General features: G+C 63.7%; 1 protein-coding gene across 5 annotated transcripts; it reads right to left on the minus strand.

Annotated features, from left to right (window-relative positions):
- Positions 1-2,922: 2,922 nt before the first annotated feature.
- POFUT2 (protein O-fucosyltransferase 2) lies at positions 2,923-19,979 on the minus strand. Of its 5 annotated transcripts, none has more exons than XM_021071526.2 (9): positions 19,826-19,978; positions 18,009-18,259; positions 16,098-16,242; positions 15,430-15,479; positions 11,455-11,521; positions 10,119-10,244; positions 8,914-9,094; positions 8,703-8,826; positions 2,923-8,008 (listed from the first exon to the last, which is right to left on the minus strand). In XM_021071526.2, the coding sequence occupies exons 5-9, from the start codon at positions 11,512-11,514 to the stop codon at positions 6,778-6,780; spliced, it is 1,722 nt and encodes a 573-aa protein (XP_020927185.1). In that variant the 5' UTR covers positions 11,515-11,521; positions 15,430-15,479; positions 16,098-16,242; positions 18,009-18,259; positions 19,826-19,978; the 3' UTR covers positions 2,923-6,777.
- Between the last annotated feature and the right edge of the window lie 3,157 nt (positions 19,980-23,136).

Genomic DNA, 23,136 nt, shown 5'->3' on the forward strand with positions numbered 1-23,136 from the left:
CCAGTCGCCGTACGAGGCCCAGATTCCGCGTCTTTCGAGTCTTCTCCACGCCCGTGACCCTAATGGTCGCCCCGCCCCCACTTGCAGGCCGCCCCTGGCCGCTGCTCGCTCCGCTGGCTTCCCAGCATGGACCCTGTCGTTGTCACGCGAGGATGGGTTGTGTGTCCGCGCTGGTGCTTGTGGCCCCTGTCCCGTCACCTGGAGTGACTTCCACCCGCAGAGGCTCCTCTGGGGAGGCCCCCGCTTGCTGCTTCTTTGCCTGGAAATAACCTGTCCTCCGCTCTGATTCTCGGGAGGTGCTTTTGCAGGGAACACAAACCCCGGCCGACAGGTCTTTGCTCCGGGTCTGAGGCGTCCTCCCGACTCCCAGCCTCCGAGGCTGTTCTTTTGCGCATCAGCAACGCCGGTGACTCTGCGGGGAGCTTCTCCGTCTCTGCCTTCCTGCAGTGTCACCATCCCTCCCGCCGCCCGGGTCCCTTCTGATTGAACCTGTCGGGAGTCACCTTCTGAATATGAGTCAAGGCCTGGCGCCCTCACCTGCGTCTCCTTGCACTGGCCCCTGGGTCCCTCCCTGCACCAGTCCAGCCCTGGGCAACTTCCCGGAGGAGGAGGTCTGAGGGGAAGCCCCCCCCCATGTCCTGCTCCCCACACGCGGGAAGGCCCTGGCTCCATATCCTCAGAGTCTCTTTCCGGTCACCCCGCCAGGACTCCGCACGGCTCGCGGGCCTGCCTTTCTCTCCCAGCCTCTCCCTGGACCCGCCTCCCACCCCTGCTCGTCCTGGCAGCAGACACCACTTGTTCCACAGAACTGCGGCTTCCCCCGCACCTGCTCCCGTCACTGTCACTGAGACCACGTGTGCACTTGTCTTCCCCAGGAAGCTGAGGTGGGGAGGCTGCAGGAGGGGCTGCGCTTTGGACCCGGGGTCCTGTCCATGAACCGACGGGCGCCTGTCCTGCGGACCAGCTGTGGGCGCGATGGGGTTCTCTGCCTTCCAGAGGCAGGCGGGGGCGGGGAGGCCAGGGGGTGCAGGGGAGGGGTCACGGTGTGCCGAGGGGCGGGGGCCGGGGCGGGCGTCGTCTTGTCCAGGGACATGGCGGATGGCGCCGCGGTCCCCGAGGCCCTGCCCGCCGTGCCCACAGCCCAGCCCCTGAGGAGGGTGGCCTGAGGGACCTGGAGCCGACCTGGTTTGTCCTGAAAAGGCCTTTTAAATAGAAACGAGAGGTTTAATTTGTCACAGGCCATTTCCTGCGGCGTCTGGCCTCATCAGCCAATGTGCACCCAGGAGTGACAGGCGCCGGGGGACAGATGGCTCTGGAGCCCAGCAGGAAGGCCGTTCACCCGCTCGCCTCCCCTGGCTCCAGCGTGGCCCACTTCTGGTTGGAGGCGCTGGGCTGCAGCCAGCCCTCCCTCCGGGACCCCGCGTGTCAGGGCTGGGGGGTGGCCCCCTGCTGCCGTTGTCCTCGGGAGCTCTGCTGAGTCACTCCTCAGGAGCTGGGGCTGCGCTCCCTGCGAGTCCTGCCGGGGCTGGGGAGGTACGGACATGCCTGTGGCAGCAGAGCGGCCAGGCCCGAGGCCCAAGTCCATCCACGTGGCCACGGGGGGAGCAGGGTGCTCCCAGGGGCTCCCCGCTGCCCACCCTGGGCTTTAGGTTCTGTGAGGCCTGAGGGGTGTCTCCCCAGGAGGAAGCCTGCGGTTTATCTCCAGGTCACATCTTATTCCTGGTTCCTGATTCCAGGGAGGGCCAGGGACGGTCACCCAGCTCCAGCGTAGGATCCAGGTCAGGCTGGTCAGCAGTGCGGCCTCGGGACCAGGGCCGGCCGGAGAGGAGGTGGGAGCCAGCTGTGCCCTGGCCCCGGGCTCCGAACCCCTTCCGTGCATGCGGCCAGTTGCCTGTGATGCCCACGTTTTGTTCACATTTCATCAGCGGCCTCATGCAGCACAAGTGTCCATATCTGCTGCTGTGTGACAAGTCACCCCGAGACAGTGACCGAGCTGACCTCTGTTGTCCAGAGTCCATGGCTCAGGGCCTGGTGTCAGCATCTTCCTCTGGCGGTCGTCCAGCAGATGACCGTGGGGTCCAGGTCACCCCCCACTCCCCGCTTATCAGGCCAGGCTCACCAGGAAGAGCAGAGCAGAGGGGTGGAGGGGACGGGACAGAGCCGGGAGAAGGAGCCTTGGTGACCTGGCTCCTTCCACCTCTGCCAGGTCCTGCGTGGGCGGGAGTCGTGGGTCATCTACACTCAGGCAGGGGGATGCGGGCGTGGGGGAGGGCAGCACCGCTGTGAAAGGCTTGCTGTGCGCCACCCCTGAATGTGACAGGCAGTTCCTGGGGCCAGCAGGGGCACAGAGGGGCCACCTCCCTCATCGCATGTGCATGACAAGCAGGGCTTGGCTGCACCAGAGGCTCAGAGCTTATGTCTCATCCGATGAGCTCCGTGAGGAGCACGTGGGGTCTGGCCTGACCCTCGTGCCTGGGAGTCCCGCCCCCTCCCCTTTGAAAGTGCCGGGTGGGCCTCAAACGTGCTGGCAAATCTGCTTTGGGAGCACAGAGCCTGTAGTTAAAATCAGACTTTCATAACCTGCGAGTTTGGCTTAGGGAGTTACTTGGACACACAGACGCGGCTACAGACCCCGGTGCGTGCACCTGCTGCTCCCAGCGGCCTCGGGCCACAGCCGGGCCTCCGGGTGGGAAGGGCGACCGGGAGGGCTGCGTCTCACTGCCGGACTCCACACTGGCTCCTGCGGGACAGATGCGTGCGGGCGTGCAGGCGGTGCACTGTGCTAGGGGGCCTGGGGGCGGAGGGGTGGAGGGCGGGGCCCGGGGCCCGGGGGTGCCGGGGTCCAGCCCCAGCAGCCAGGAGACGACGAACAGGAGGAGGGGCTACAAACAGGCGTGGAAAGAATTGGAGCCAACTCCCTCAGCCAGTGCTGCAGGTGACCCGTTTATTGAAAGGAGAGCATCAGCTTTTATACATTTTACTCTTATGCATGATTATACAAACAACAATATATGTTAATTTATTATTCCAAACTATTCTTTTAGTTTTAGATTTTAAATGAAGATTACGTACAAACTGTACTTTTATTCTTAGAAAATAAGTAAATAGCAAGCAGAATGATAGGTATCTAATTTTTACTTTAACAATGATTTGGCATAAGGTGATAGATATTCTTGCCTAAGCTACCTATTGTGCTCCTCTAGCAGGCATGAATAACCATTGATGGGGAGTGGGGTATTCACACATGGCTTGCTTTCGAGGTCAGGCTGACCTCAGACCATTAGCAGGTTGTGCGAACATAAACTGTCCTAAATAAACCTTATTATAAAAAGCTTTATTAATTATAAAATTTATATATTAAAAAAATCTTGCCAATTATAATAATTTCCACCTGCTGGGTCCCAACAGGTAGCGTTTATTATAGAAAAAAATATGTCTTGTCTTATAATATCCACAATTGTTGGGCCATGGGCAACACCCAAACCACCCCCTAATCTGTCTCCATGGGGACGGACCAGCGTCCAACAAAGATCCCCAGGCCTACGTGGCAGTTCTGCGTAATATTTACTATTACTCCTCTGAAGGGAAACTTCCCATTCTTAGGAAAGTTCTTTATGCATGGTTCAATTGTTTTCAACCTATTTGACAAGGGCTAGGTTTATAAGTAGGTAATGGCCCATACTTGGGTGGAAGCTCAGGAGTTTGAGAAAGTTCCCATATTATGAGCCAAGAATGACTCACAACACACATAAGCATCAGACAGGAAAGAAGCGCAAGAACAGAAGAGGAAATCATATTTCAGAAATTTTTACTAAACAGGATCAGCTGGGGGAATCTTCGAAACTGCTTTGCAGCTTCAGTTTCTTCAGCCTCTGCTGTAGCTTTGCTTACAGTCAGGCCTCACACAGGATTATTCTTCTTAGGCACTTTGTGGCTCCCAGCCCGGGGGGGAGGGCAGGGCCCGGGGCGGAGGGCGCCCTGTGAGGCTGGTTCGCCTTTCTTCCTGCCATTTACTGCCCTCCTCACGGTAAAGTCAGATTATCGAAAAGGAAAGAAAACGGTGTCCCTACATCTTGCTGTCCCAGTAGACCTGGCTGTCGCTTTCGCTCACAGGTGCCTGCACTTCCCCTCTGACAAGCTCAGTCTGGAGACGCTGAAACCCAGACAGGCCGCCCCCCCCGCCCCCCGCCCCGAGTGCTGGTTACCCGGTCCGACCCTGTGGGACCCTGCTGTCCCCACAGCCGCTAGTCTCCGTCCTTTCCCCCGTGTCCACCCCTCCCCATGTCCCCAGGGACCTGACATCGATTTATTTCGGGAGGCCTGCTGTTGCCATGGTGACACCATCACAGCATTTCGGGGCGAGATGTGCCACCCTCTGTCCTGAGACGCCGGGACCCAGAGCTGTGGCCAGGGAGCGCCTGCTGCAGCCACTCCCCTTATCACTTGGGGTGAGGGTGAGGTGGTGGGAAGCGCGGGTGCAGGAACGTGAGGTGTGGGTGGGGGGAGGTGTGGGTGCAGGAGCTTGGGGTGGGGGGGAGGTGGGAGCCCCTGGGTAGGAGAGGCGAGCCTGTCAGCTGGAGGAGGCCTGGGAGGTGTGGAGGAGAGCTGGGGGGGGCCCCCCCGCACTGTGTGACTCACAGCCTCTAAGTCCCCCCAGGAGAGGGGGCGCCCGACCCGGTGGCCGCAGGCTGGAGTAGCTCAGCTTGGCCCTCGGCTCCGGTCACTTCCCACCTGCTCCTCCCCATCTGACAGGGTCCCCTACTCGCCTCCACCTGCAAAAGTCTCTCACGGGGCTCCTCCCCGCCCCCACCCCCCAACAGCGCGGACCTCTGCCACTGGCCTCAGGACTGGGACCTGCCTCCACTTCCCCAGCAAGCAGGTGCCTCCCCGCCCAGGGCCTCGCAGGGCTGCCCCTCCTCCAAGGCTCTCCCGCCAGGCCAGGCGCTGGTTGGCCCCGTGCGCCCCACGCGCCCCCGACGGTCCTCTGAGGGGGTGTCGCTGGCCCCTCTCTCCACCCAGCGGTGACCTGCCGGACACCCAACCTCCCGGCTCCTCCCCCACAGGACGCTCAGGACCCGGGTTGGGGTGGGGGCGCGGACGGAGACCGCAGGGGACGGCGGGTCCTCCCTGCAGCCCAGAGGGCACCCAGGATGCGCGCTTGGTCCAAATGCAGCGACCGCTCCTGAAGTAGAAAAACGCGATGGTGGCAGCCCCGCCGCCCAGAGAACCAGCCCCACGGGAAGCTGGACGGCCCGGAATGTTCCATGCTGCTTTCCTGACTTAGGCTATGCTGGGATGACACCCCACTCGAATGGGTGACACGCAGATGGGTGAAGGGGCCGCCTGCGGGGGGAGGGCGGGGATGCTTCACAGCTGCCGGGTGGGAGGGGCTGTGGCTCTCAAGGGGGGCCCTCGAGGGAACTGCCCAGAGCTTGGCTGTGGCGCTGGACCCATGAACCCGCACGCGAGTCCCCAGACCGCACAGGTGCGAGCGAGTGCACGTGCGCACACATGCACACACACGCACACAGGTGCGCGAGCCGCGGGTCTGTGGGTGGACTGCGCCAGCTGGCTGCTGGGTGGAGACCGCGCGACCGTGAGAACCGCAGTGACCTCCCCCCCCGACTATGGTCACAGGTGACGCCTCACACACGCCCCTGGGCCCAACCATCCTCCATCCTGGAGGGCCTGGTCGAGATGCAGGACCCCGAGTGGTCCTTCGGCTTGAGGTCAGCGGCCAGGTCTGCCCTCCCCATCCACGGCCCTGGCACCTGTCCAGGGTGTCTTGCGAGCGGAGGGCCTCGCCCCGGACCGCCAGAGCCCACGAGCAGAGCCACCCTGCCGGGAGCCCGCTGCTCCCGGGAGGCCCACGGTCCTCGTTGAGGAAGGAACGGTGCCCGTCCACCTTTAGTGGGACGGAAAGTCAGCTGCTGCAGGGTCTCTGCAGAGCCCTGGGCTTCGCGAGGCCGATGAGCATGAGGAAAGCTCCAAGGACACAGGCCGCCTCGCCGCCTCCCCTTGGCCGCCAGGCCCCGGGCTCCGTGGCAGCGAGCTCCCCTGATGTCCCATCAGCAAGGGGACCATCCAGGCCTGCGGCGTCAGGGGCCCCTCCATGACCAGCCGGTTTATAAGCCCCACCCAGTGCCCAGCGAGGGCAGCTCCAGACGTAAGGTGGGTCCCTGTCCGGGAGCCTGTGGCCTGCAGAGGGCGGCTGCCGGTCCACCCAAGGGCCTCTTGGGCACGTGCCCGTTGAGGGTGCCAACGCCAGGCGTGACTGGTGGGAGGCTTCCGCCGGAGGCTCCGACGGCCCACAGCCCCTCCGGCCCCTCCTCTTCCACTGGCCCCATTTCTGCAATTCCAAGGACTGCTGCCCTGCCCCCTCCACTTGGCCGAGACCACAGGCCCCCGGCCCCTTGGAAACCAGCTCCGCCGTCCTCCCAGCTGAGACCCCCTCACTGCCCCCGGCCTATGACCCTTCCCCACTCAGACGCCCCAGGGGCTCCCACCCCAGCCCACTGCCCCCCAAGACTCACTCCTGCTCCCCCTGTGGCGTCTCCGAGGCGCGGCCTCAGCGCCCGCCCGGCTCCCCAAGCCCACCGCTCCCCGCCCTCTGGAAGGATGTTGGGCGGGCTGGCCCTTCCCGCAGGGTGCACAAGCTCCCGGGCAGCCCTCAGGTTCCCAGAACCGCAGGTGCTTCCTGAAGAAGCCTGGCAGCTGATGTCCAAGGACAAAGAGCCAGGCGTGCAGGCGATGCCAGGCTGGCGCCCCCCGACGTGCTCACGCCCACAAAGCCACGGACGAAGACAAAGCAGCTGCTTTGCTTAAGAAAGGTGACGGCCACACCAAACGCCCAGCCTGGCTCTGCCGAGAGGACACACGGTAGGAGGACATTTCTAGAAAACTCACTTTATCAGCGTTCGGTGTACAAACAGGGGAAGAATAAACACCTGGTCCTTCTCCCTGCACACCTGTGACACCACGGGCCAGCCCGAGCACGGGGCCACCTCGGGAGGAGACACAGGAAGGGCTCGTGCTCTGGGGGCCCTGGACTTGAGGGCTCTGCAGGCTCCAGGCTGAGCTCGGGTTCTCGCCAATCACCAGGTGTGGTGGGAATTGGGGGCGCAGGGTCAGAGGGGCCTGGCGGGGGCCCCAGGCAGTGCCCTGGTGGTGGCCGTGCTGAGATGCCACTGAGGCTGGAGCGACCGCTCTCCTCTCGGCCCCACCCCTGCCCAAGGGGAGCAGGGCTTCTAGGACCAGCACCCGGCCGCTCCCGGTGCTGCTGCTGCTGCTGCGCCCGTCACAGGCCAGACACCAGGGCGACCCTGCCAACAGCCAGGAAGGGGCTGCCCGGGTGAGCACACAAACCACACCTGCCAGGAACGTCCTGGTGCTTTGGCTGGTGGGGTGGGGGTGTGTGTGTGTAGAGGTGGGAGGAGCACAGGGTGTCACAGGCCCCCAAAGGCCTCGACCTGCTCCGCCTGCTGTGAAGGCCGCACGCGCCCCCGCGCAGGGACGGCAGCACTCAGGGCTCTGCTCTGGGGCCGCCACGGGGGGTGAAAGGACGGCGCGCCCCATCCGGGCAGGGGCAGCGCCATGGCCACCTGCCCCCAGGATGGGAGCAGCCCGGGCGCCGCTGCTGGAAAGCCCTCCAGGCCAGGGTCGCGAAGGACAAGCCGGCACCTCCGTGGTGTCACGGGGTCCCGCTGGCTGGGCAGGCGCGGTTCCAGGTCCCGACGCAAACACAGCCCGAATCCCAGGGATGTGGCGGTGCCGGGTCACCGCAACGACAGCGTGGGGCACACACGGTGCGGCTCCAGGCCTGAGACCCAAGGGGCGACAGCCTCCCAGCCCCCGGCCGGGGTGCACACACCCCAGGATAACGCAGGCCCGGGGAAGCCGCTCAGTACGCGATCTTCCAGTGCGTGGGCTGCTCGCACGCCTTCTCCTCGTCCCCACAGAACCGGTTGTACGTGGTCGTGGGGTCCAAGCCCAGGATCTCTCTCTCCTCCTGGATTCGGAAGGAGAACGTGGAGACGGAGGTGCCGATGAAAAACCTGCCGGGGAGGCGACGTTACCAGGGCCACAGCGCCAACCTGCCCGCCCCCGTGACGGCGCCCGCCCGGAGCCCGGAGGCCAGGCGGGGGCAGCGCAGGTGCTGGGGAGACAGGTCCTGGGCGGGGGGGGGGGGGGGCTCCAGCCTCTGCCGGACCTGGGGGGCTCGGGGCAGGGGTCCAGACCCAGGCGCCACCTGCCAGGCAGGTCCTCCCGGCTGAGGGACGGAGCTGCAAGGCCTCGGCGGGCGGAACAAGAAACGCCCCCTCCAGGGACAGAGCTTTGGGACAAACACACCCGAGGTCTGTCCCTTAGGTCACTGCCAGGGCTGAGGCCAAGGTTGCGGCCAAGAGGGAAGCCCCCCGCCCCAACAGAACCTCGGGGCCGAGCAGGGCCGCGCCCACCCTCAGCCCTCAGCTCCGCAGCAGGACAGGCCCTCTCCCTGGACCTTTCTCAGGACGGGCCCCTGCCACCTGGAGCACAGGCGCCCACGCCCAGACGCCCGCGTGTCTGAGCATCTGGAAGCAGAGGGAGTCACCCCAGGCCGACAGGCGGACCAGCCCTAAGGCGCCCACGTCCCGCCGGGCAGCCTGCCTCCCGGGGCGGGGGGGCGGGGGCGGCTGAGACGCAGGAGCCCGGGCGGCGCAGACCTGGCGTGCGCGCAGATCCACTGGTCGATGATGGCCACGCCGCCGTCCTTGTAGAGCTCCAGCTCCTCCCACGTGGGCTCGAAGCGCAGCATCTCCGGCAGCAGCCTCTTGAGCTCCTCCAGCTCTGCGGGCAGCAGCCGCGTGAGCCTGCGCGCGGGGCCCGGGACAGCACCGGGCAGGGCAGGCCCGCCCCCCCGAGCCGCGGGCCTACCCTTCCTGACGGCGTCTGTGGCCACGAACACCTTGGACAGCTGGTGCGCCTCCATGAGGCTGCGGATCCTCCTCACGGCCCCGTCCAGGCTGGGCACGTCCTGCCTGTGCCCCCAGATGAAGTCCTTCCTGCGCAGGTGCACGCCGAGGTACGGGCCGCCCAGCGAGGAGCCCAGCTGGACCTGCGGGGAGGACCCGGCAGGCTGAGGCCGGCCACGCGCCGCCACGCAGGGGCCCCGACGGGCCGTCTAGGGACTGATTCTCGGGGGCAGGGCGGGGGTGGGGGATGGGCCTACAACCCCGAGGATTAATGACCTTCCTGGGGAATAAAAAGGAGTCAGTGGAACGCTGCAGACAAACGCAAAGCCCCCTGTCCAGTGCTCATCCTCCCGGGCAAGCCTGTCCAAAGGGCCTCCTGCTCAGGGCGGGACCCACACGAGTCCCCGGGAAACAGCCCGAATGTCCCGTGGAGGAGACCAGACGACACGGGGTTCCTCTCTCTGCAATAATGTGCTGTTAAAAACCACGGGAGGGGTTCCCGTTGTGGCGCAGTGGAAACGAATCTGACCAGGAACCATGAAGTCGCGGGTTCGATCCCTGGCCTCGCTCAGTGGCTTAAGGATCTAGCAGTGCCATGAGCTGTGGTGTAGGTCGCAGATGCGGCTTGGATCTGGTGTGGCTGTGGCTGGCAGCTGTAGCTCCGACTAGACCCCAAGCCTGGGAACCTCCATATGCCGAGGGTGCGGCCCTAAAAAGCAAAAAAAAAAAAAAAAAAAAAAAGTTGAAAAACTACGCGAAAAAGAAGTCAACTACGCCACGCGAAAAATGCTTAAAAAACCCTGTCGATTTGGAGACACGGCATATATACCATCTGTTGAAACTGAACTATGGGAAAACCCAACCTTTCCGGGAAAAGCCTTTTTAAAGGCTGGCTCCAAACCCAGAGGTTCCGGGCGCTGCCAGCGGGCCCAGTGGAGTCTCGCCTCTGCTCTTGCTGCTCCCGGGTCACACGGGAAGCAGCAGACGCCACCTGGATGGGCCCCTGCTCGCTGCCGTCACACCTGCGGCCTCGTTCCACCCTGAGAGCCGCCCTCGGGGCGCTGGGCTGGAAGCGTGTGCACATCACCCAAGAGGCAACGGCCAGGCCGCGGGCCCCTGCTGAGCGCGGGGCGGGGAGGCTGGGGCGGGGGCCGGGGGCCCAGCTACCTTCCTCTCAGTCCAGTCCTCCGTGGAGGGGGTCCTGTCGGCCGCGTCGGTGGAGTTGAGGCGACTGCTCCGGAATGCGTCGCCCGCCGCCCGCAGGTGCCTGGCGAACACCATGCTGCGCCGTGTCTGCGGGCGGGATGGACGGGCCGTGACCCCGTGACCCCGCACCCCCGGGGCTCCCTGGCGGCCCGGCCAGAGAGGGACAGCAGTCGGGGCCCCGGGCGGGCTCTCGTCAGGCCTGGGCCGTGCATGGGAGTGTGCCAGTGCCGCCAGTCAGGGGTAAGGAGCGTCACGGGCCACAGGGCAGGCTGCGATGCTGGGAGGGGCCTCTGCAGGCCGCCACCGACGGCTCCCCACCGCGGGTCCCCTGGCTCCGGCCCACAGTGCCGTCGAGAGGCACAGAAGAGCCGTGCCCACGAGATGACAATGGCACATCCCTGCTTGTGAAACGACCCGCCCAGGAGGCACCCAGGTGGCTGGCCAGGGAGCGGGGGTCTCAGCCCAGCCCACCCCCGGGGCAGAGCCCAGGGGCTGGGAGGTCAGCAGCTGTGGGGGACATGACACCCACTTCCTCAGGCTCCTGCCCGACCCACAGGATCCACAGGGACAGGACGGGATGAGGTGGCATGCAGCCACCGCGCTCTGTCCACTCCGCTGGGAGCGCCAAGGAACAGACCTGGGGAAACTGGTTCCCACGCGGGGGCCTCCGGAGAGGCGACCGGAGCAGATGGGGAGGGGCGCAAACCCCCACGGGGAGGAGAAGCGGGCTGGAAGATGTCTGCTTAGGAGCTGGGTGTGGGTTCTACTCGAAGAAAGCTGCAGCGGACCCGAAGCCTGCTACCGCACTTCAGCACAGCGCCCCTTCCAAGGGCGTTTCTGCGGGTCGGAGGACCCGGCGTGGCCAGGCCCCCACCTACTCGACGCTCCCCGGGGCTCTGCTTTTGCCAAACTCGGCTGCACGAGGCCCCCCAGGCCCAAGCCTTCTGCAGAGCAGACGACCCAGGACGAAGCGTCACCAGTCACCCCGCGGTGCTGCCGCCCGGAGAAGCCCCGGCCCTGTCTGTTCACCCAGAGCTGCTCTTCCTGGGAGCCAGTCCTGCACTAAGGACGCCCCTCCCTTTCAAAGCTGGGGAGGCGGCCAGAGCTCTAATTCCAGGCCCCCAGGACGCACCCCCTGCCCCCAGCCCTGTCCCTGTGGGGGTGGCGCGCTCGCTGTTGGGCCCTGGGACCCCACAGCCGCTGAGGGGCTTTTGGTGGGAACCAGCGGTGCAGCCAGAGCTGTCGCCCTGCGGGTTTTCCCACCAGGGGCGGAGGGCTGCCGCCCGGAGACACTCACGTCCCAGTACTCCTTCCCCCCGTAGTGGTCGTGCAGGAGGGTCTCGGCTCGGTCCAACATCACGGACCTAGTTTGAAACAGGAAAGGAAGCTTTTAGGGTCACGCGCTCCAGAGAGCACGGCTGCGAGGGGGCCCGGCCAGGGCACAATCGGGGACAAAGTCCCCGCTGAGCCTCCCACACGAGCCCGAGGGAGGCTTGACTCCTAGTGATTCTAACCACTCCCAGTGAGCGCCTCCGGTCCCCGGTCCCCGGCACGGAGCTGGCAGGGCCACCAAGCTCACCTGTGCCGACGCAAAAAAAAAAAAAAAAAAAAAAGCAAAACCCCACAGATAAGACACACAGAACCAACAGTTAGAAGCCGGCAGGGTCATAAGACGATACGCCCGTGACAAATGGCTTTCACGCCAGGGATGCAAAGACAGGTCAACGCTAGCACATGCGGGACCCAACCCTAGGGTCACCGGGTCGAGGGCAGGGCCGCGTGAGGACGGCCACCGCCAAGACGTCAGAGTCGGTGTTCACCCCGACGTTCAGAGCGCCTGGTGGAACAGGGACTCGGTGCTCCCGTCACGTCTGCTCCTCCAGCCAAAAGCTGGCTCCTCAGTGGGGGCTCGGTGCCCGCCCGAGGAACCACCACGTGGAAGGGATGCTCCCCGGAGGCCGCCTCTGCCCAGGACTGGGCCGCCAGGAGGCACGGCGGGGCTGGAGAGGTCGGCTCCCAGGTGCCCTGCGCTGGGACACGGGCCCCGGGAGGTCAGGAGATGCTGTCCTTGGCTCAGAACAGTCTTGGGTTAGAGTCACATGGCTCAGAGTCAAACATACAAATGGACACCACAGAAGATTCTCAAAGTAGAATGTGAATGAATGTTTACGAACGTCCAGATGGTAAAGGTTAGACTGACCGCCCCCCCCCCCAGAAACCTTTAAAGAATAAAGAGACTAAAGAATTTAAATACACAAAACACTGGGAGTTCCTGTGGTGGCACAGTGGAAACGAATCCGACTAGGAACTGTGAGGCTGCACCATGAGGTTGCAGGTTTGATCCCTGGCCTCGCTCTGTGGGTTAAGGATCTGGCGTGGCTGTGGCCGTGGCGGAGGCCGGCAGCTGTGGCTCTGATTGGACCCCTAGCCTGGGAACCTCCATATGCCGCGGGTGCAGCTCTGAAAAGAAAAGAAAAGAAATATATATATATATATATACATAATCGAAAACTTCTGCAGTGACCTGACAAAAAGTTTCAACAGATGCTTTAGAGAAAACGATTTCAAAGGCGTTTCCTCACACCAATTAACAGCCCAGGGAGCCCCGCTTCACCTCTCAGCCTCACGGAGACTGACGCCCTCTGCCCTGGTGGCCGTGCGGGGACGTCAGCTCAGTGGCCGTCCCTCCGAAAGCAGACCTGGCTTCTGCGCTGCGACGAGCCCCCGCCCCGCCCCACTGTGCAGAACTGCTTCCCGCGGCAGAAAGCGGGGACCCGTCAAGGCCACCACACGAGCAGGTTCAAGAAATCCTCTCACGCCCGAGCAGGGACACGTGCAAAAGGTGGCGACCTCAGACGTGGCCTCCGGGGTCTCCAACTCCCCAGGGCAGCAGCCCGCACGGCTGGTCCCCCGCCCGCTTCCGTTCCTCTGACCGCGCGGGGACTCTGTCCCCGGTGGGGTCCTGCACGGACGGCGCGGAGCGGCTGTGCCCTCCCCTGTGCGCCGTCCTCCTTGGTAGTGGGTCCGCTCACGGGCAGCTGATTGATTTTAATGCAGCGCCCGGGGCACCTTCTCTTTGGTCAGTCTTCTCACATCTGGAGGTTCCTGTGTGGTGGGGCAACCCGCCAGCTGTCCGGCCTCCTCCCCGCGGCCCCTGCCCCTCAAGCATCTCTGCGAAGCGGAGGGGTCTCTGGGCACGAGTCTCTCCTGGGCTCGGCTCCACGCACCTGCAAATGGCACTCAGAAACCGTGCCACAGCCTAACTGCAGCCCGCTGTGCTTTTGAAACCCCATCGCTTGAGGACACGGGCAACACCCAACAGGAGGTGCCCTCGGCCACCTCGTGCTTCCTTGTCTCTGCAGGTGGAGATGGGGCCCCGGCATGGCAGGCGTCCGGAAGCCCATGCAGATCTGCTTTCCTTCTGGTTACAAAGGCCCAGAGGCCCCCTGGTGCTCCCACCACAGAGAACACGGGCTGAAAGGGACCAGGAGGGGCCCGGTGCTGTGACTCAGCACCCCCAGCCTGCAGAGGACGGGGTCCTGCCTGTGCACCTGCTCAGCCTCGGCGACACGCAGGTGGCCAGTGGCAGGGGTGGCTCTTTCCTGTACCCCAGCAACTCACACCTGCAGCGCAGCTCCTAAGAACACGCTGCCTGGACACCTGCTGGGAGCCTAGTTTCAAGAAGAGAATTTTCAAGAAGAGAATCTGCCTGATGACAAAGGCCAGAGAATTCTGAAGAAAGGCTGCAGAGCAGCACGTCCGCCAGCCCGCCGAAAGCACGAGGCTGTGACGCCTGAGGAGACACGCTGCTAAATCTCTGTCCTTCCCGTTTTAACAAAGACTCTGCTCCGTTTTCCGCGCCTCAACTCCTCGTTCCCTGCCTTAAAGAAAAAACTCCTTGACTTGTTATCTAAATCTTGGGAGTCCATTCTTGCTTTTGCTGAATGTTTGGGAAATGAACTCTTCGTTACCTACACCTAAATTACGGGAGTTTTTAGCAAGATTCCTTTTCCTTCTAAGAGAATCCCAGGTAACAAGGGTATTCACCACTCGGAGGTTTAGAAGAAAGTGTTAAGTTGTGTAGATAGAGTCTGAAGCACTTAGAGCTGTTCATCAGTTCGCCAAGTTGTTCTTCGTTAGCTGCTTTGTTAGTCAATAAAGAGAAAACAGGCGTAAAGGCCTGTCGTTGACTGTTAAACACAAGCTAGAAAGACAGATGGTGGCCGCTGCCACAGCCAAGCGCCTGCCCTAAGGTCGCAATGCGCTTGTGGTGAATCACAAAGGTCCCGACGCTCGGGTCACTGTGACCTACTCGTCCTACCTGGTCGTCTTCCGGTGGGTTTAGGGCGCGCCCCGCCCGGGCAACACGCTTCTCCACCGCTACCCCGTGCTGCTTCCGCAAGCTGGCGTCTTTTCTCCCGGGAAGTCACTGCTGTCCAGCAGCAGAGTCGAGGCTGCGCGAGCACCACTCGAGAGCGCGCGTCTCCGTTAGTCCTGCGCTGCCGCCCTCCTGCCCTCCTCCTTGGGACAGTCCCCGGCTGCTGGGCTGGACCCCGGCACAGCCACCAAGCACGAGCCCCTCCCGAGGAGACTCACACACCAAAGCCTGTGTGTGACTCATCTGAGCCCCGCGTCCCTTTCTGCTGACGGCCCTGGTGTCGCGCAGGGGCCGGGCGGCTGGATTCCTGCTTCTGAGAGGCACCAGGGGCACAGACCCACGTCCAGCGGGAGAAGCCAGAGCGGCCTCCAGGGCGGTGGGGCAGGAGCAGCTGGGCCGTTCCTCCCACCGACCGCCCGCCGCTCGGGTTCCCGGGGGGGGGGGGGGGGCGAGCGCCTGACGTGCAGGGTGACCGTGGGGGCAGCGCTCCTCCCCCAGGCCAGTCACCTTGGGGGTCATTTCAAAACCCTCCTGGCCTCGCCTGGCCCGAGGTGCTCTGCACCCGCGTCCACCCCTCCTGGGACAGGGGCCTGCGGCAGGGTCCGGGTGTGATGCCCACTCCCTCCCACCAGCAGGGGACCAGAGACCCCGTCACGAGGCTCGGACGCACAGCCGCTCTGAGCAGCAGCCTGAGGACAGCGGGCGCGGCCCGCCCGCCCCGGGCGCTCTCCTCGAGCGCCACCGCAGGGCCCCTGGCTCGGGGGGTGGGGGCCAGGTCTCACCCTCCAGCTGCCCCCCATGGGCCAGGCCGGGCGCTCCGGGGCCGGCAGGATGGAGCGCGCACGACACGCAGGCACAGCCCCAGCCGCCGCCCCGTCCCCACGAAGCACTCACCGTGCAGACGTGTTTCTCAAAAGCACGGGCGCGACGATGGACGCCGATCCCTGAACAGACAGACAGGAAACGTTTAGCCCCCTCGTCTCTTCGTAACCCCAAAACCATCCTCTGGAAGAGAAGACCCACGGCGCCCCGTCAGTCGAGCCTGTGTTGCCACGGCAGTAAGTCAAGTGTAGATGCACGCCTGACGCCGGTCAATTCAGCTGTGTCTCGGGGCGAAGACTTACGGGTCGTGGCGCAGGCAGTGGTCTCATGAACATTTAAAAGGAAAAAAGAAGCCACGAACCTCAGCTGCTCTGATGAGACCACCGAAGCCCCTTCCGGAGGCTGGACGGTGGGACGGGAGGCGGGAGGCCCGGGAGGAGCCCAGCAGAAGCAGCGCCTTACGCCCCGCGCCCGCGTCCGGACAGCAACCGTCCCTTGGACAGCTGTGTTCTGGGGGCGGCTCTTACCGCCCGGGTCGCAGAGCCCAGTGGCACTGGCCCTTCGCCGGGGGGAGCCGGGGGAGGTGGCGGCACTTCCGGGGCAGGTCCGCCGCCGGCCCCGGGCGAGACACCCCCACGACCACGTTCAAACACGTTCGCGGAGGCGAGCGCGTCTCGGCCTGGTGGTCTGACAGCAGCCGAGCCCCCAAGCTGGGTGCACGAGCCGTCCCGCCGCGGTACCTGTAGTACTCGTGCTTGTCCTGCGAGTACAGCGGTGGCTCGATGCAGGGCCGGCTGTCAACCTTCTCCTCCCAGGCGCCCTCCTTCCAGCCTTCCGCGTAGCCTTGCAAGACGTACACCTGGTCTATGAAGGGCCCGCCGGACTCTGGGGAGACGGGGCGGACGGTGAGGCGGCCACAGGCACAGACCCAGGACACAGGACGGCACTGCTGTAATTAAGGCCGCCACCTCCCCGAGAGGGCCCTGACGAAGCTCGTGAAAGCAGAGAAGACAAAACAGGTGACCCAGGACAGGGGGGCCCCCAGGGGATGGGAAGGCCGCCTGGAGGGGGCGTCCAGGCCCCTCACCTCCTCTCAGGACATGCGGCTCGCCCTGGGGCCCACCTCTCAGGGTCCACAGCCCCGCTTCCCTGCGGGCAGGGCGGGTCCCCGAGTCGGCCGCCGGCTGCTCCTGCTCTGCCCTTCTGCCCTCCCAGCTCCTCCTCTGCTGCCCCCCACCCCCAGCCCTTCCTTTGGTGCTGGCCCGAGCCTGCGAGGCCATTCAACCTGCGCCTCCCTCGCCAGGGCCCGGCACCAGCCCTGACACCCCAGGCCCTCCGGCCTTCTTGTCCTCTGGGCTCCCACTTCTTGTGTGCACTCTGTCCTCATCCCAACAGGAGCGCGGGGGCTGTGTCCCTCTCACCCACTGCTCCCGCCGCGCCTGGAGCTCCCACCACGCCAGGACCCAGTGGTCACAGAAGATGCGCCCAAAGGCAGAACAGGGCAGCCCAGGAACCCGAGAGCCCCGGGGGGTGAACCCGTCTCCCACTGGCTGTGGCGGGGGCGCTAAGACCACGGTCTGACACCTGATGCCTGAGCTCAGGGGCTCCTCGCACAGCGACAAGACACCGAGGTGCCAGGGGCCTGCGGTCCGTGGCCTTCCAGGGACGGCATCTAATGCCATCCTTGACCTGAGCAGGAGGCCAGGCTGGGCTGCCGCCCCCACAGTCCATCCCCCAGGGCCTGTGCCCCCCTGGCCCCGCTGCCCCGCCTCAAGGGACACAGCCTGGAGAGTGGCAGGGAGGACGCTGTCTCCGGTCACCAGGCCCCACCTCACGGCCGAGGACCTGCCCGCCACAGGTCAGGGGCAGGCTCCCTGGGGGCCGTGACTGAGCCTGCTGCCCAGGCCGAGCCTGGTGGGACTAAACACCCAGCCACACGGCCCGTTGGGTCGGAGAGGATGCTCCATTCTCAGAGGAGTGCAGCTGCCAGCGGACACTGCCAGACTCCCGGCCTGCAGGGTCCCCGCGCCGACCCTGACACAGAAGACGCCTCCGAGTGACGGGCTCATCCGTGCAGCACAAACAGAACCTGACAAAGAGGACGCGTCACCTGTCCTTAGCGGGGGCGCCGACTCAGCCTGCCAGGCCCTGCACAGCAGGGACTCGGTGACCACTGCTCAGGAACCGAGACGCCCTCTTGCAGGAAGTCACGGTCACTGCTTTTTTAAGTTTCTGTCTTCTGCTCGAAGCCACAGCAAGCTCTGAGTACCTCCATTCTAAGAATCTTCAACTCTTCCCCCAACCACCTTCACATGGGAGCCTGAGCAGGACCGTGGGGACGAGGACGTGCCCTCACGCGTCCCCAGACGTGGTCAACATCACCCACGCGCCGTGTTCTCCGCAGCACAGGGTGGGAGCCCCGCGGTCCTCTGGGACAAGACCGGCCGGAGGAGCAGGGGCCTCCCCAGCACATGTGACGAGGCAGCCAGGGCTTTCAGAGGCCAGGGACACAAAGCTCGCACACGTCGGAACTATGTCCCCAGAAAAACCACGGAAAGACCGAGAGCACTGGCGGCGCGGGGACCGGAGAGGAGCCCCAGCTGGCCCCCCAGAAGCAAGGCCCTCCGGCCCCAGGTGAGAGACCGCCTCACCTGCAATGAACTGCTCGTACTCAATGACAGGGATGTTCCTGTTGAGACTCGGAAGATCAAAAAAGTCGGCCCAGGGGATCCGGACCTGGTGAATGTCGGGGCTCTGCCAGTGGTAGAGGCGGCCCCAGGGGGGCAGGACCAGCACCCACTCCTCGGTCTTGAGCAGCGTCTTCAGGAGGGAGGCGACTCGGATGTAGACGTCTCTGCGGAGGTTGAAGCCCTCCGGGGGGTTCACATCGTACAGAAGGTACCTGGCAGGGAAGAGCGGGTCAGGGCTCCGCACAGAAGACCCCCCCACCCCCCACCCACACAAGGCTAGTAGTTTCTGGTCTGGAAAGTGGAGGCAGCTACCCACCCATTTCTAGGGGACCCGTTAAGCAGGCGCAGAAGACATCTCAGCACCCCTTTAACCACAGCAATGGTCACAGCTAAGCGCAGGGGAGTCTCAGCGCCTAGAGCCTGAGCACCTGTACTCCGGGGTCCTCAACCTTCTTGGTCGTCAGACCCCTGCACACTCTTAACAATGACTGAGGACCCCAGGACGTTGTTTATGTGGGTTAAACCTGTTGATTCCTGTATTAGAAGCTAAAGAATTCTCAAAAGTATTTACGAATTTCCTTAAAAGTAACGATAACAAGCCTACCACCTGTTATCATTAGAATTTCCAAATGAAAAATAAGCGTATTTTTTTTTCTTTTTTTCTTTTTTTAAAAGAGCCACACCTGCAGCATATGGAAGTTCCCAGGCCAGGAATCTAATTGGAGCTGCAGCTGCAGGCCTACACCACAGCCACAGCAACACCAGATGGGAGAGGTGGCTTCGACCTGCACCACAGCTCACGGCAACAGCCAGATCCTTAACCCACTGAGTGGGGCCAGGGATCAAACCTGCATCCTCATGGATACTAATCCAGTTCATTACCCCAAGCCACAGTGAGAACGCCTGTGTATTTTCCTACTAGTAAGAAGAGTAGCAATGTTTTCAGTTTTTGCAAATTTCTTTGGTCTGGTGACAGCTGGATTTTCCTGCCTGCTTCTGCATCCCCTGTGTATCACAGGCCTGATGGTCTCTGGAAAAACCCCACAGTAAACTCAAGAGGGAATGTGGGCAAAAGAACAGACAGCAACCTGGTGTTTCTAAGGCCTGGCAGCTGGGGGTCCTTGGACACACTTGGAGAACTGCTGCCCTATCCAAAGCAAGACCCCTCTACAAAACCCAGGCAGGGGTCCTCGGCTTCTGTCCGCCCCCCTCCCTTCTCTGCATTAGTTCTTCCCACAATCTCTGCTCCTGCAGATGAGGCTGCTTGGTAATCCTCGGCTTGGGGCTCTAACCCCCCAAGCCTGCCAACACCGAGACGAAGGGGCCCATTCACCATCTCTACACCCCGCATCCAGCGGTCTGGTTTGGGTCAAGCCCTCAGTAACCGCTGAACGACCCAGAGGCTTGTTTCTCATTCCTGAGACTTATCTACGAAAACAACCAACATCTGGATGGATCGGCCTCCGCTCCCCGTCGGGCTCCCGGACGGGGGGCGCGAGCCAAGGTAGCCCCGGCAGCCGGGACCTCCCGGAGCCCCAGGAAGCGCAGGCCGTGGGCCCCTGTTAGGTGATGCGGGGCCTTGCCCGGGGTTTGAGGAGCCCGAGAACCGGATATTCGAATGGGTGGTTCTTAAGAAAGCCAAGCCTTGTTTATCTGTAGGATCCTCTGCCCCAGGCCGGCCCCTCCGCTCCGCTCCCAGCCCCGCCCCTACCGCCGGCCGCCACCCCCAATCCGGTCCCAGCCCCCCAGCCCCGCAGAGGGCGCGGACGCGCGTTTACCGTCTGCGGGACGCTGCCCCCGACAAGATGTCGGCTGCCGACTGGCCCGGCCAGAACTCCTCGCCCGAGGCTGCGACGGGCGGCCAGGACGCTGCCCCGAGGAGCAGGCAGACGACGCTGAGCGCCGCCATGGCCCCGGCGGCCACACACTTCCGGCGACCGCGCCCCGCCCCGGAAGCGCAGCCCGCGCTCTAGCGTAGCGTCACCTGTAGCCACGGCAACGCTCCGGAGCCCGCCCAGCGCATGCGTCTTGTGTGACTCCGCGTCCGGAAGCTCCTGGGGCAGAACTTGCGAGGGGAGCAGGGGCGGGACGAGGGGGCGGGACAGATGGGCGTGGCCTACCTATGGGCGGGGCTCTAGGACGTCCTCGGGGCAGGTTGCCCTGAGGGAGCTGGGGCGGAGCTGGAGCCGGAGGGAGCGGGCTGGAGCCTGGGGGCGTGCCCGGGGCGTGTCTGGGGCGGGGCCAGGTGTCTAGGCGCCGACACCCTCACCTGCCCGCCAAGCCGGGCTCCTCCTGGGCTCCGCTGCCTCCGCCTCCGCACCAGGTGCGAACACTGTCAGCGTGTGGCCTGGGGGCGGGCAAGCCAGGGGACTGACCTCAGACCCTCATGGCTGGCCAGGTGGGGTACCTGGGCCGCAGATCCGCCTGGCCCTCCGCGGGCCTTGAATTAGCGCTGCTGGGCAGTTTCTGAGATGACTGGGTCTCTCCCAAGAGAGTAGGTGTGGCAGGAGGCCGTCAGGGCGGGGGTACCCGATGCTGGGCTGGGCGCAGTCTCACAGCGCGAGGAGGGCAGAGCGGGCGGCGAGCCTGGGACATTTGGGGGATGGGGTGGGATGGTGTGTGTCCCTTGGTCGGGGCGGGCTGAGCGGTTGTCCTCAGGATCTCTCCTTCCACAGCAGGGGGCCCTCTCCCCGCCCTTCACTGCGCCCCATTCCCAGGAGTGCCCCACAGACCTGTGCCCGCACTGGGCACTATCTCTGAGAGGTCGGAGCTCCTGGTGGCTCCTGCCTGGGGCCAAGAACTGTACCTGACCTGTTAGGACGATGGGGCCTTTGTAGCTCCTGGTTTGAAACCTCAGTCTCTGAGGCAGGGTGGCTGTGGCCAGCCCCTCGCTGCCATGAAGTGAAGGCTCAGGCAAGGTGGAATTATTGGCTGTCTTTGCCGTCCAAGCCTTTTTCGCTCGGAGGTGTCTGGGACCAAGCGTGTTTGCCACCGTCCACCTGGGAGGGTGCCTGGCATCATTAGAGAAATGGAAATGAAAACCACAGCAAGGTCCCACTGTTTGCTGGGCAGAATGGTCACACGCGACGCTGACAACCCCCGGCGTCGAGCCGAGGCTCAGCTGGGACCCGGTACGCCGTCAGCAAGGTATCCACACACATCACCTCAGAAATGCTCCTACAGCTTCTCGTACAGTGAGACTCACACCTGCCCCGGGAGGCAGCCGTTTCATCCCTATGTGTTCACCTGAGAGCAAGTCAAAGCGCACGTACTCCTGAGGACTGCCCCTCCCACGAGCCAAGTGGAACTGGGAGCCGGCACCCTCTCCTCTCCAGTGTCTAGCTTGTGCCACCGTGGGAGCCGGGAAAAGGCCACACTGACACCCCACCTGGGCTCTGCAGCGGTCAGGCTTCTCCAAAGCAGCGGGACTCGGGGGACAGACAGATGAGAGGTGTTACAGGGAGGGGCTCCCGGGGTCCTGGGGGCCTGCCGCTGCGAGCCCGAGACCCGAGAGCTGCCGTAAGATTCCCTCGGAGTCCAGAGGCTCCAGAACCAGGAGCTCTGAGGTCCCAGCTCGGGAAGAAAGAGTGGATTCGCCCTTCCTCCTCCTTCCTGCTCTGCTCCTAATGATTGGATGAGCCCCCCTCCGCCCCGGCCCCCGAGGACAGAGTGGTTTTTGCTCCCCCTAGAGAGTCACACACTCAACTCTTCTACAAACACCCACAGGGCACACCCAGAAACACTGCTTTACCAGCTGTCTAGACACCGTTAGTCCAGCCACATGACACATGAAACCACCATCAAGGGTCCTTGTCTCAGCTGACCCCCTCAGCATGAGGCAGCACAGTCCTCGACACCGCAGGGTCCCCGCCACTCCAGCCAGTGCGGCCACCCTCCTGCCAGGGCTTCCCTCTGTGATGGGGGTACTGGAGGCCCCCTGAAGACCGGAACCAACCTCTGCACTTGTACCCTCACTGCGGACCAGGCCCTAAGGCCCCCTCGGCCTCCTGGCCTGGGGAAAACCCCCATGAGGGACCCTGGGAGGTCCAGAATGCCTGCCCTGTGCCACCCCTGGCCCCTGGAAGTCCCCTTTCCAGGAACACGAACAAAACCCACACCCCCCCACTCCTTGGCCAAGGCACCTTCTGGCTGAAGTTACGCCCTTACGGACCTACACGTTCTCTGTAGGCTGGGGACCTGCATGCAGCCCCCCAGGAAAGGAAGGTCCTTTCCTCTATCCCTGCAGGGAGCCCTCACGATGGGGTCCCTGCAGGCCCCTCGCTGCAGCCACGCCGGGCCGCACGTGGCCAAGGACAGCTGGTCACTGTCCTCCGTCACTGCCCAGGAGTGACCGCCCACACTGCTGGGTGTTTCTGTCACTTTGGAAGAGCAGGTGGGATTCTTGTGGGCAAACATTCGCCCTTTTGAAAAGATTTGAGTGCAAAGCGGTATAAGCTAGACGTTTTCTGTTGCCCTGGAGCTGGTGAGACCCCAAGCAAAGTCAAAGCTGTTTTGAGAGAGAGTCACAAAGTGCCCCACAATCAAAGGGCCTGGCTCCCCAATAGGGGAGCAAGACCCCAGTGGGGCCTCGGTCCTCCTGCTGGGGTTAGGGGCTGGGTGCTCCAGCTGGGACAGAGCCCATGATAGCCCTATGGTGGCACATGCTGCTCCAGACCCCAGAGCCAGACTGCCCCCCCACAACCGTGCTGTTCGTTCCGGGAGGTCTAGGTGCCCTCTCTGATCTTCCACCATTGTTTCTTCTGGAGGCATTCCCCAGATGAAAGAGGTCCAGGAACAGGAGAGCCCGAGGGTGCCAATGGCCCGGGGCCCTCAGTCAGGCACCCACTGCCCAGTTCGTCGGTGGGTGGGGGGCACCTGCCCCCCCCAGGCCTCCCCTCCCCTGCCTTGCCCCTCCCCCCCCGCCCCCTCCTTCCTGTCTGATCCCAGCTCCTTACCAGGAATGACCCGGAGAGGTTTTATGAGTCTAAAGTGAAAAACAGAAATCTCTATATAAAAACTAAAAGTATCGTCCTTCTTTCGCCTGCACAATACTCTTTCCAGTGCTTAAGCTCTATTGACCAAGTGTCAA

The sequence above is a fragment of the Sus scrofa genome, chromosome 13, assembly GCF_054392235.1.
Source record: "Sus scrofa isolate SSC_HxYL_T2T_F1_AM1 chromosome 13, Sscrofa_HxYL_maternal_Yorkshire_Landrace_v2.0, whole genome shotgun sequence".
Taxonomy (NCBI): Eukaryota; Metazoa; Chordata; class Mammalia; order Artiodactyla; family Suidae; genus Sus; species Sus scrofa.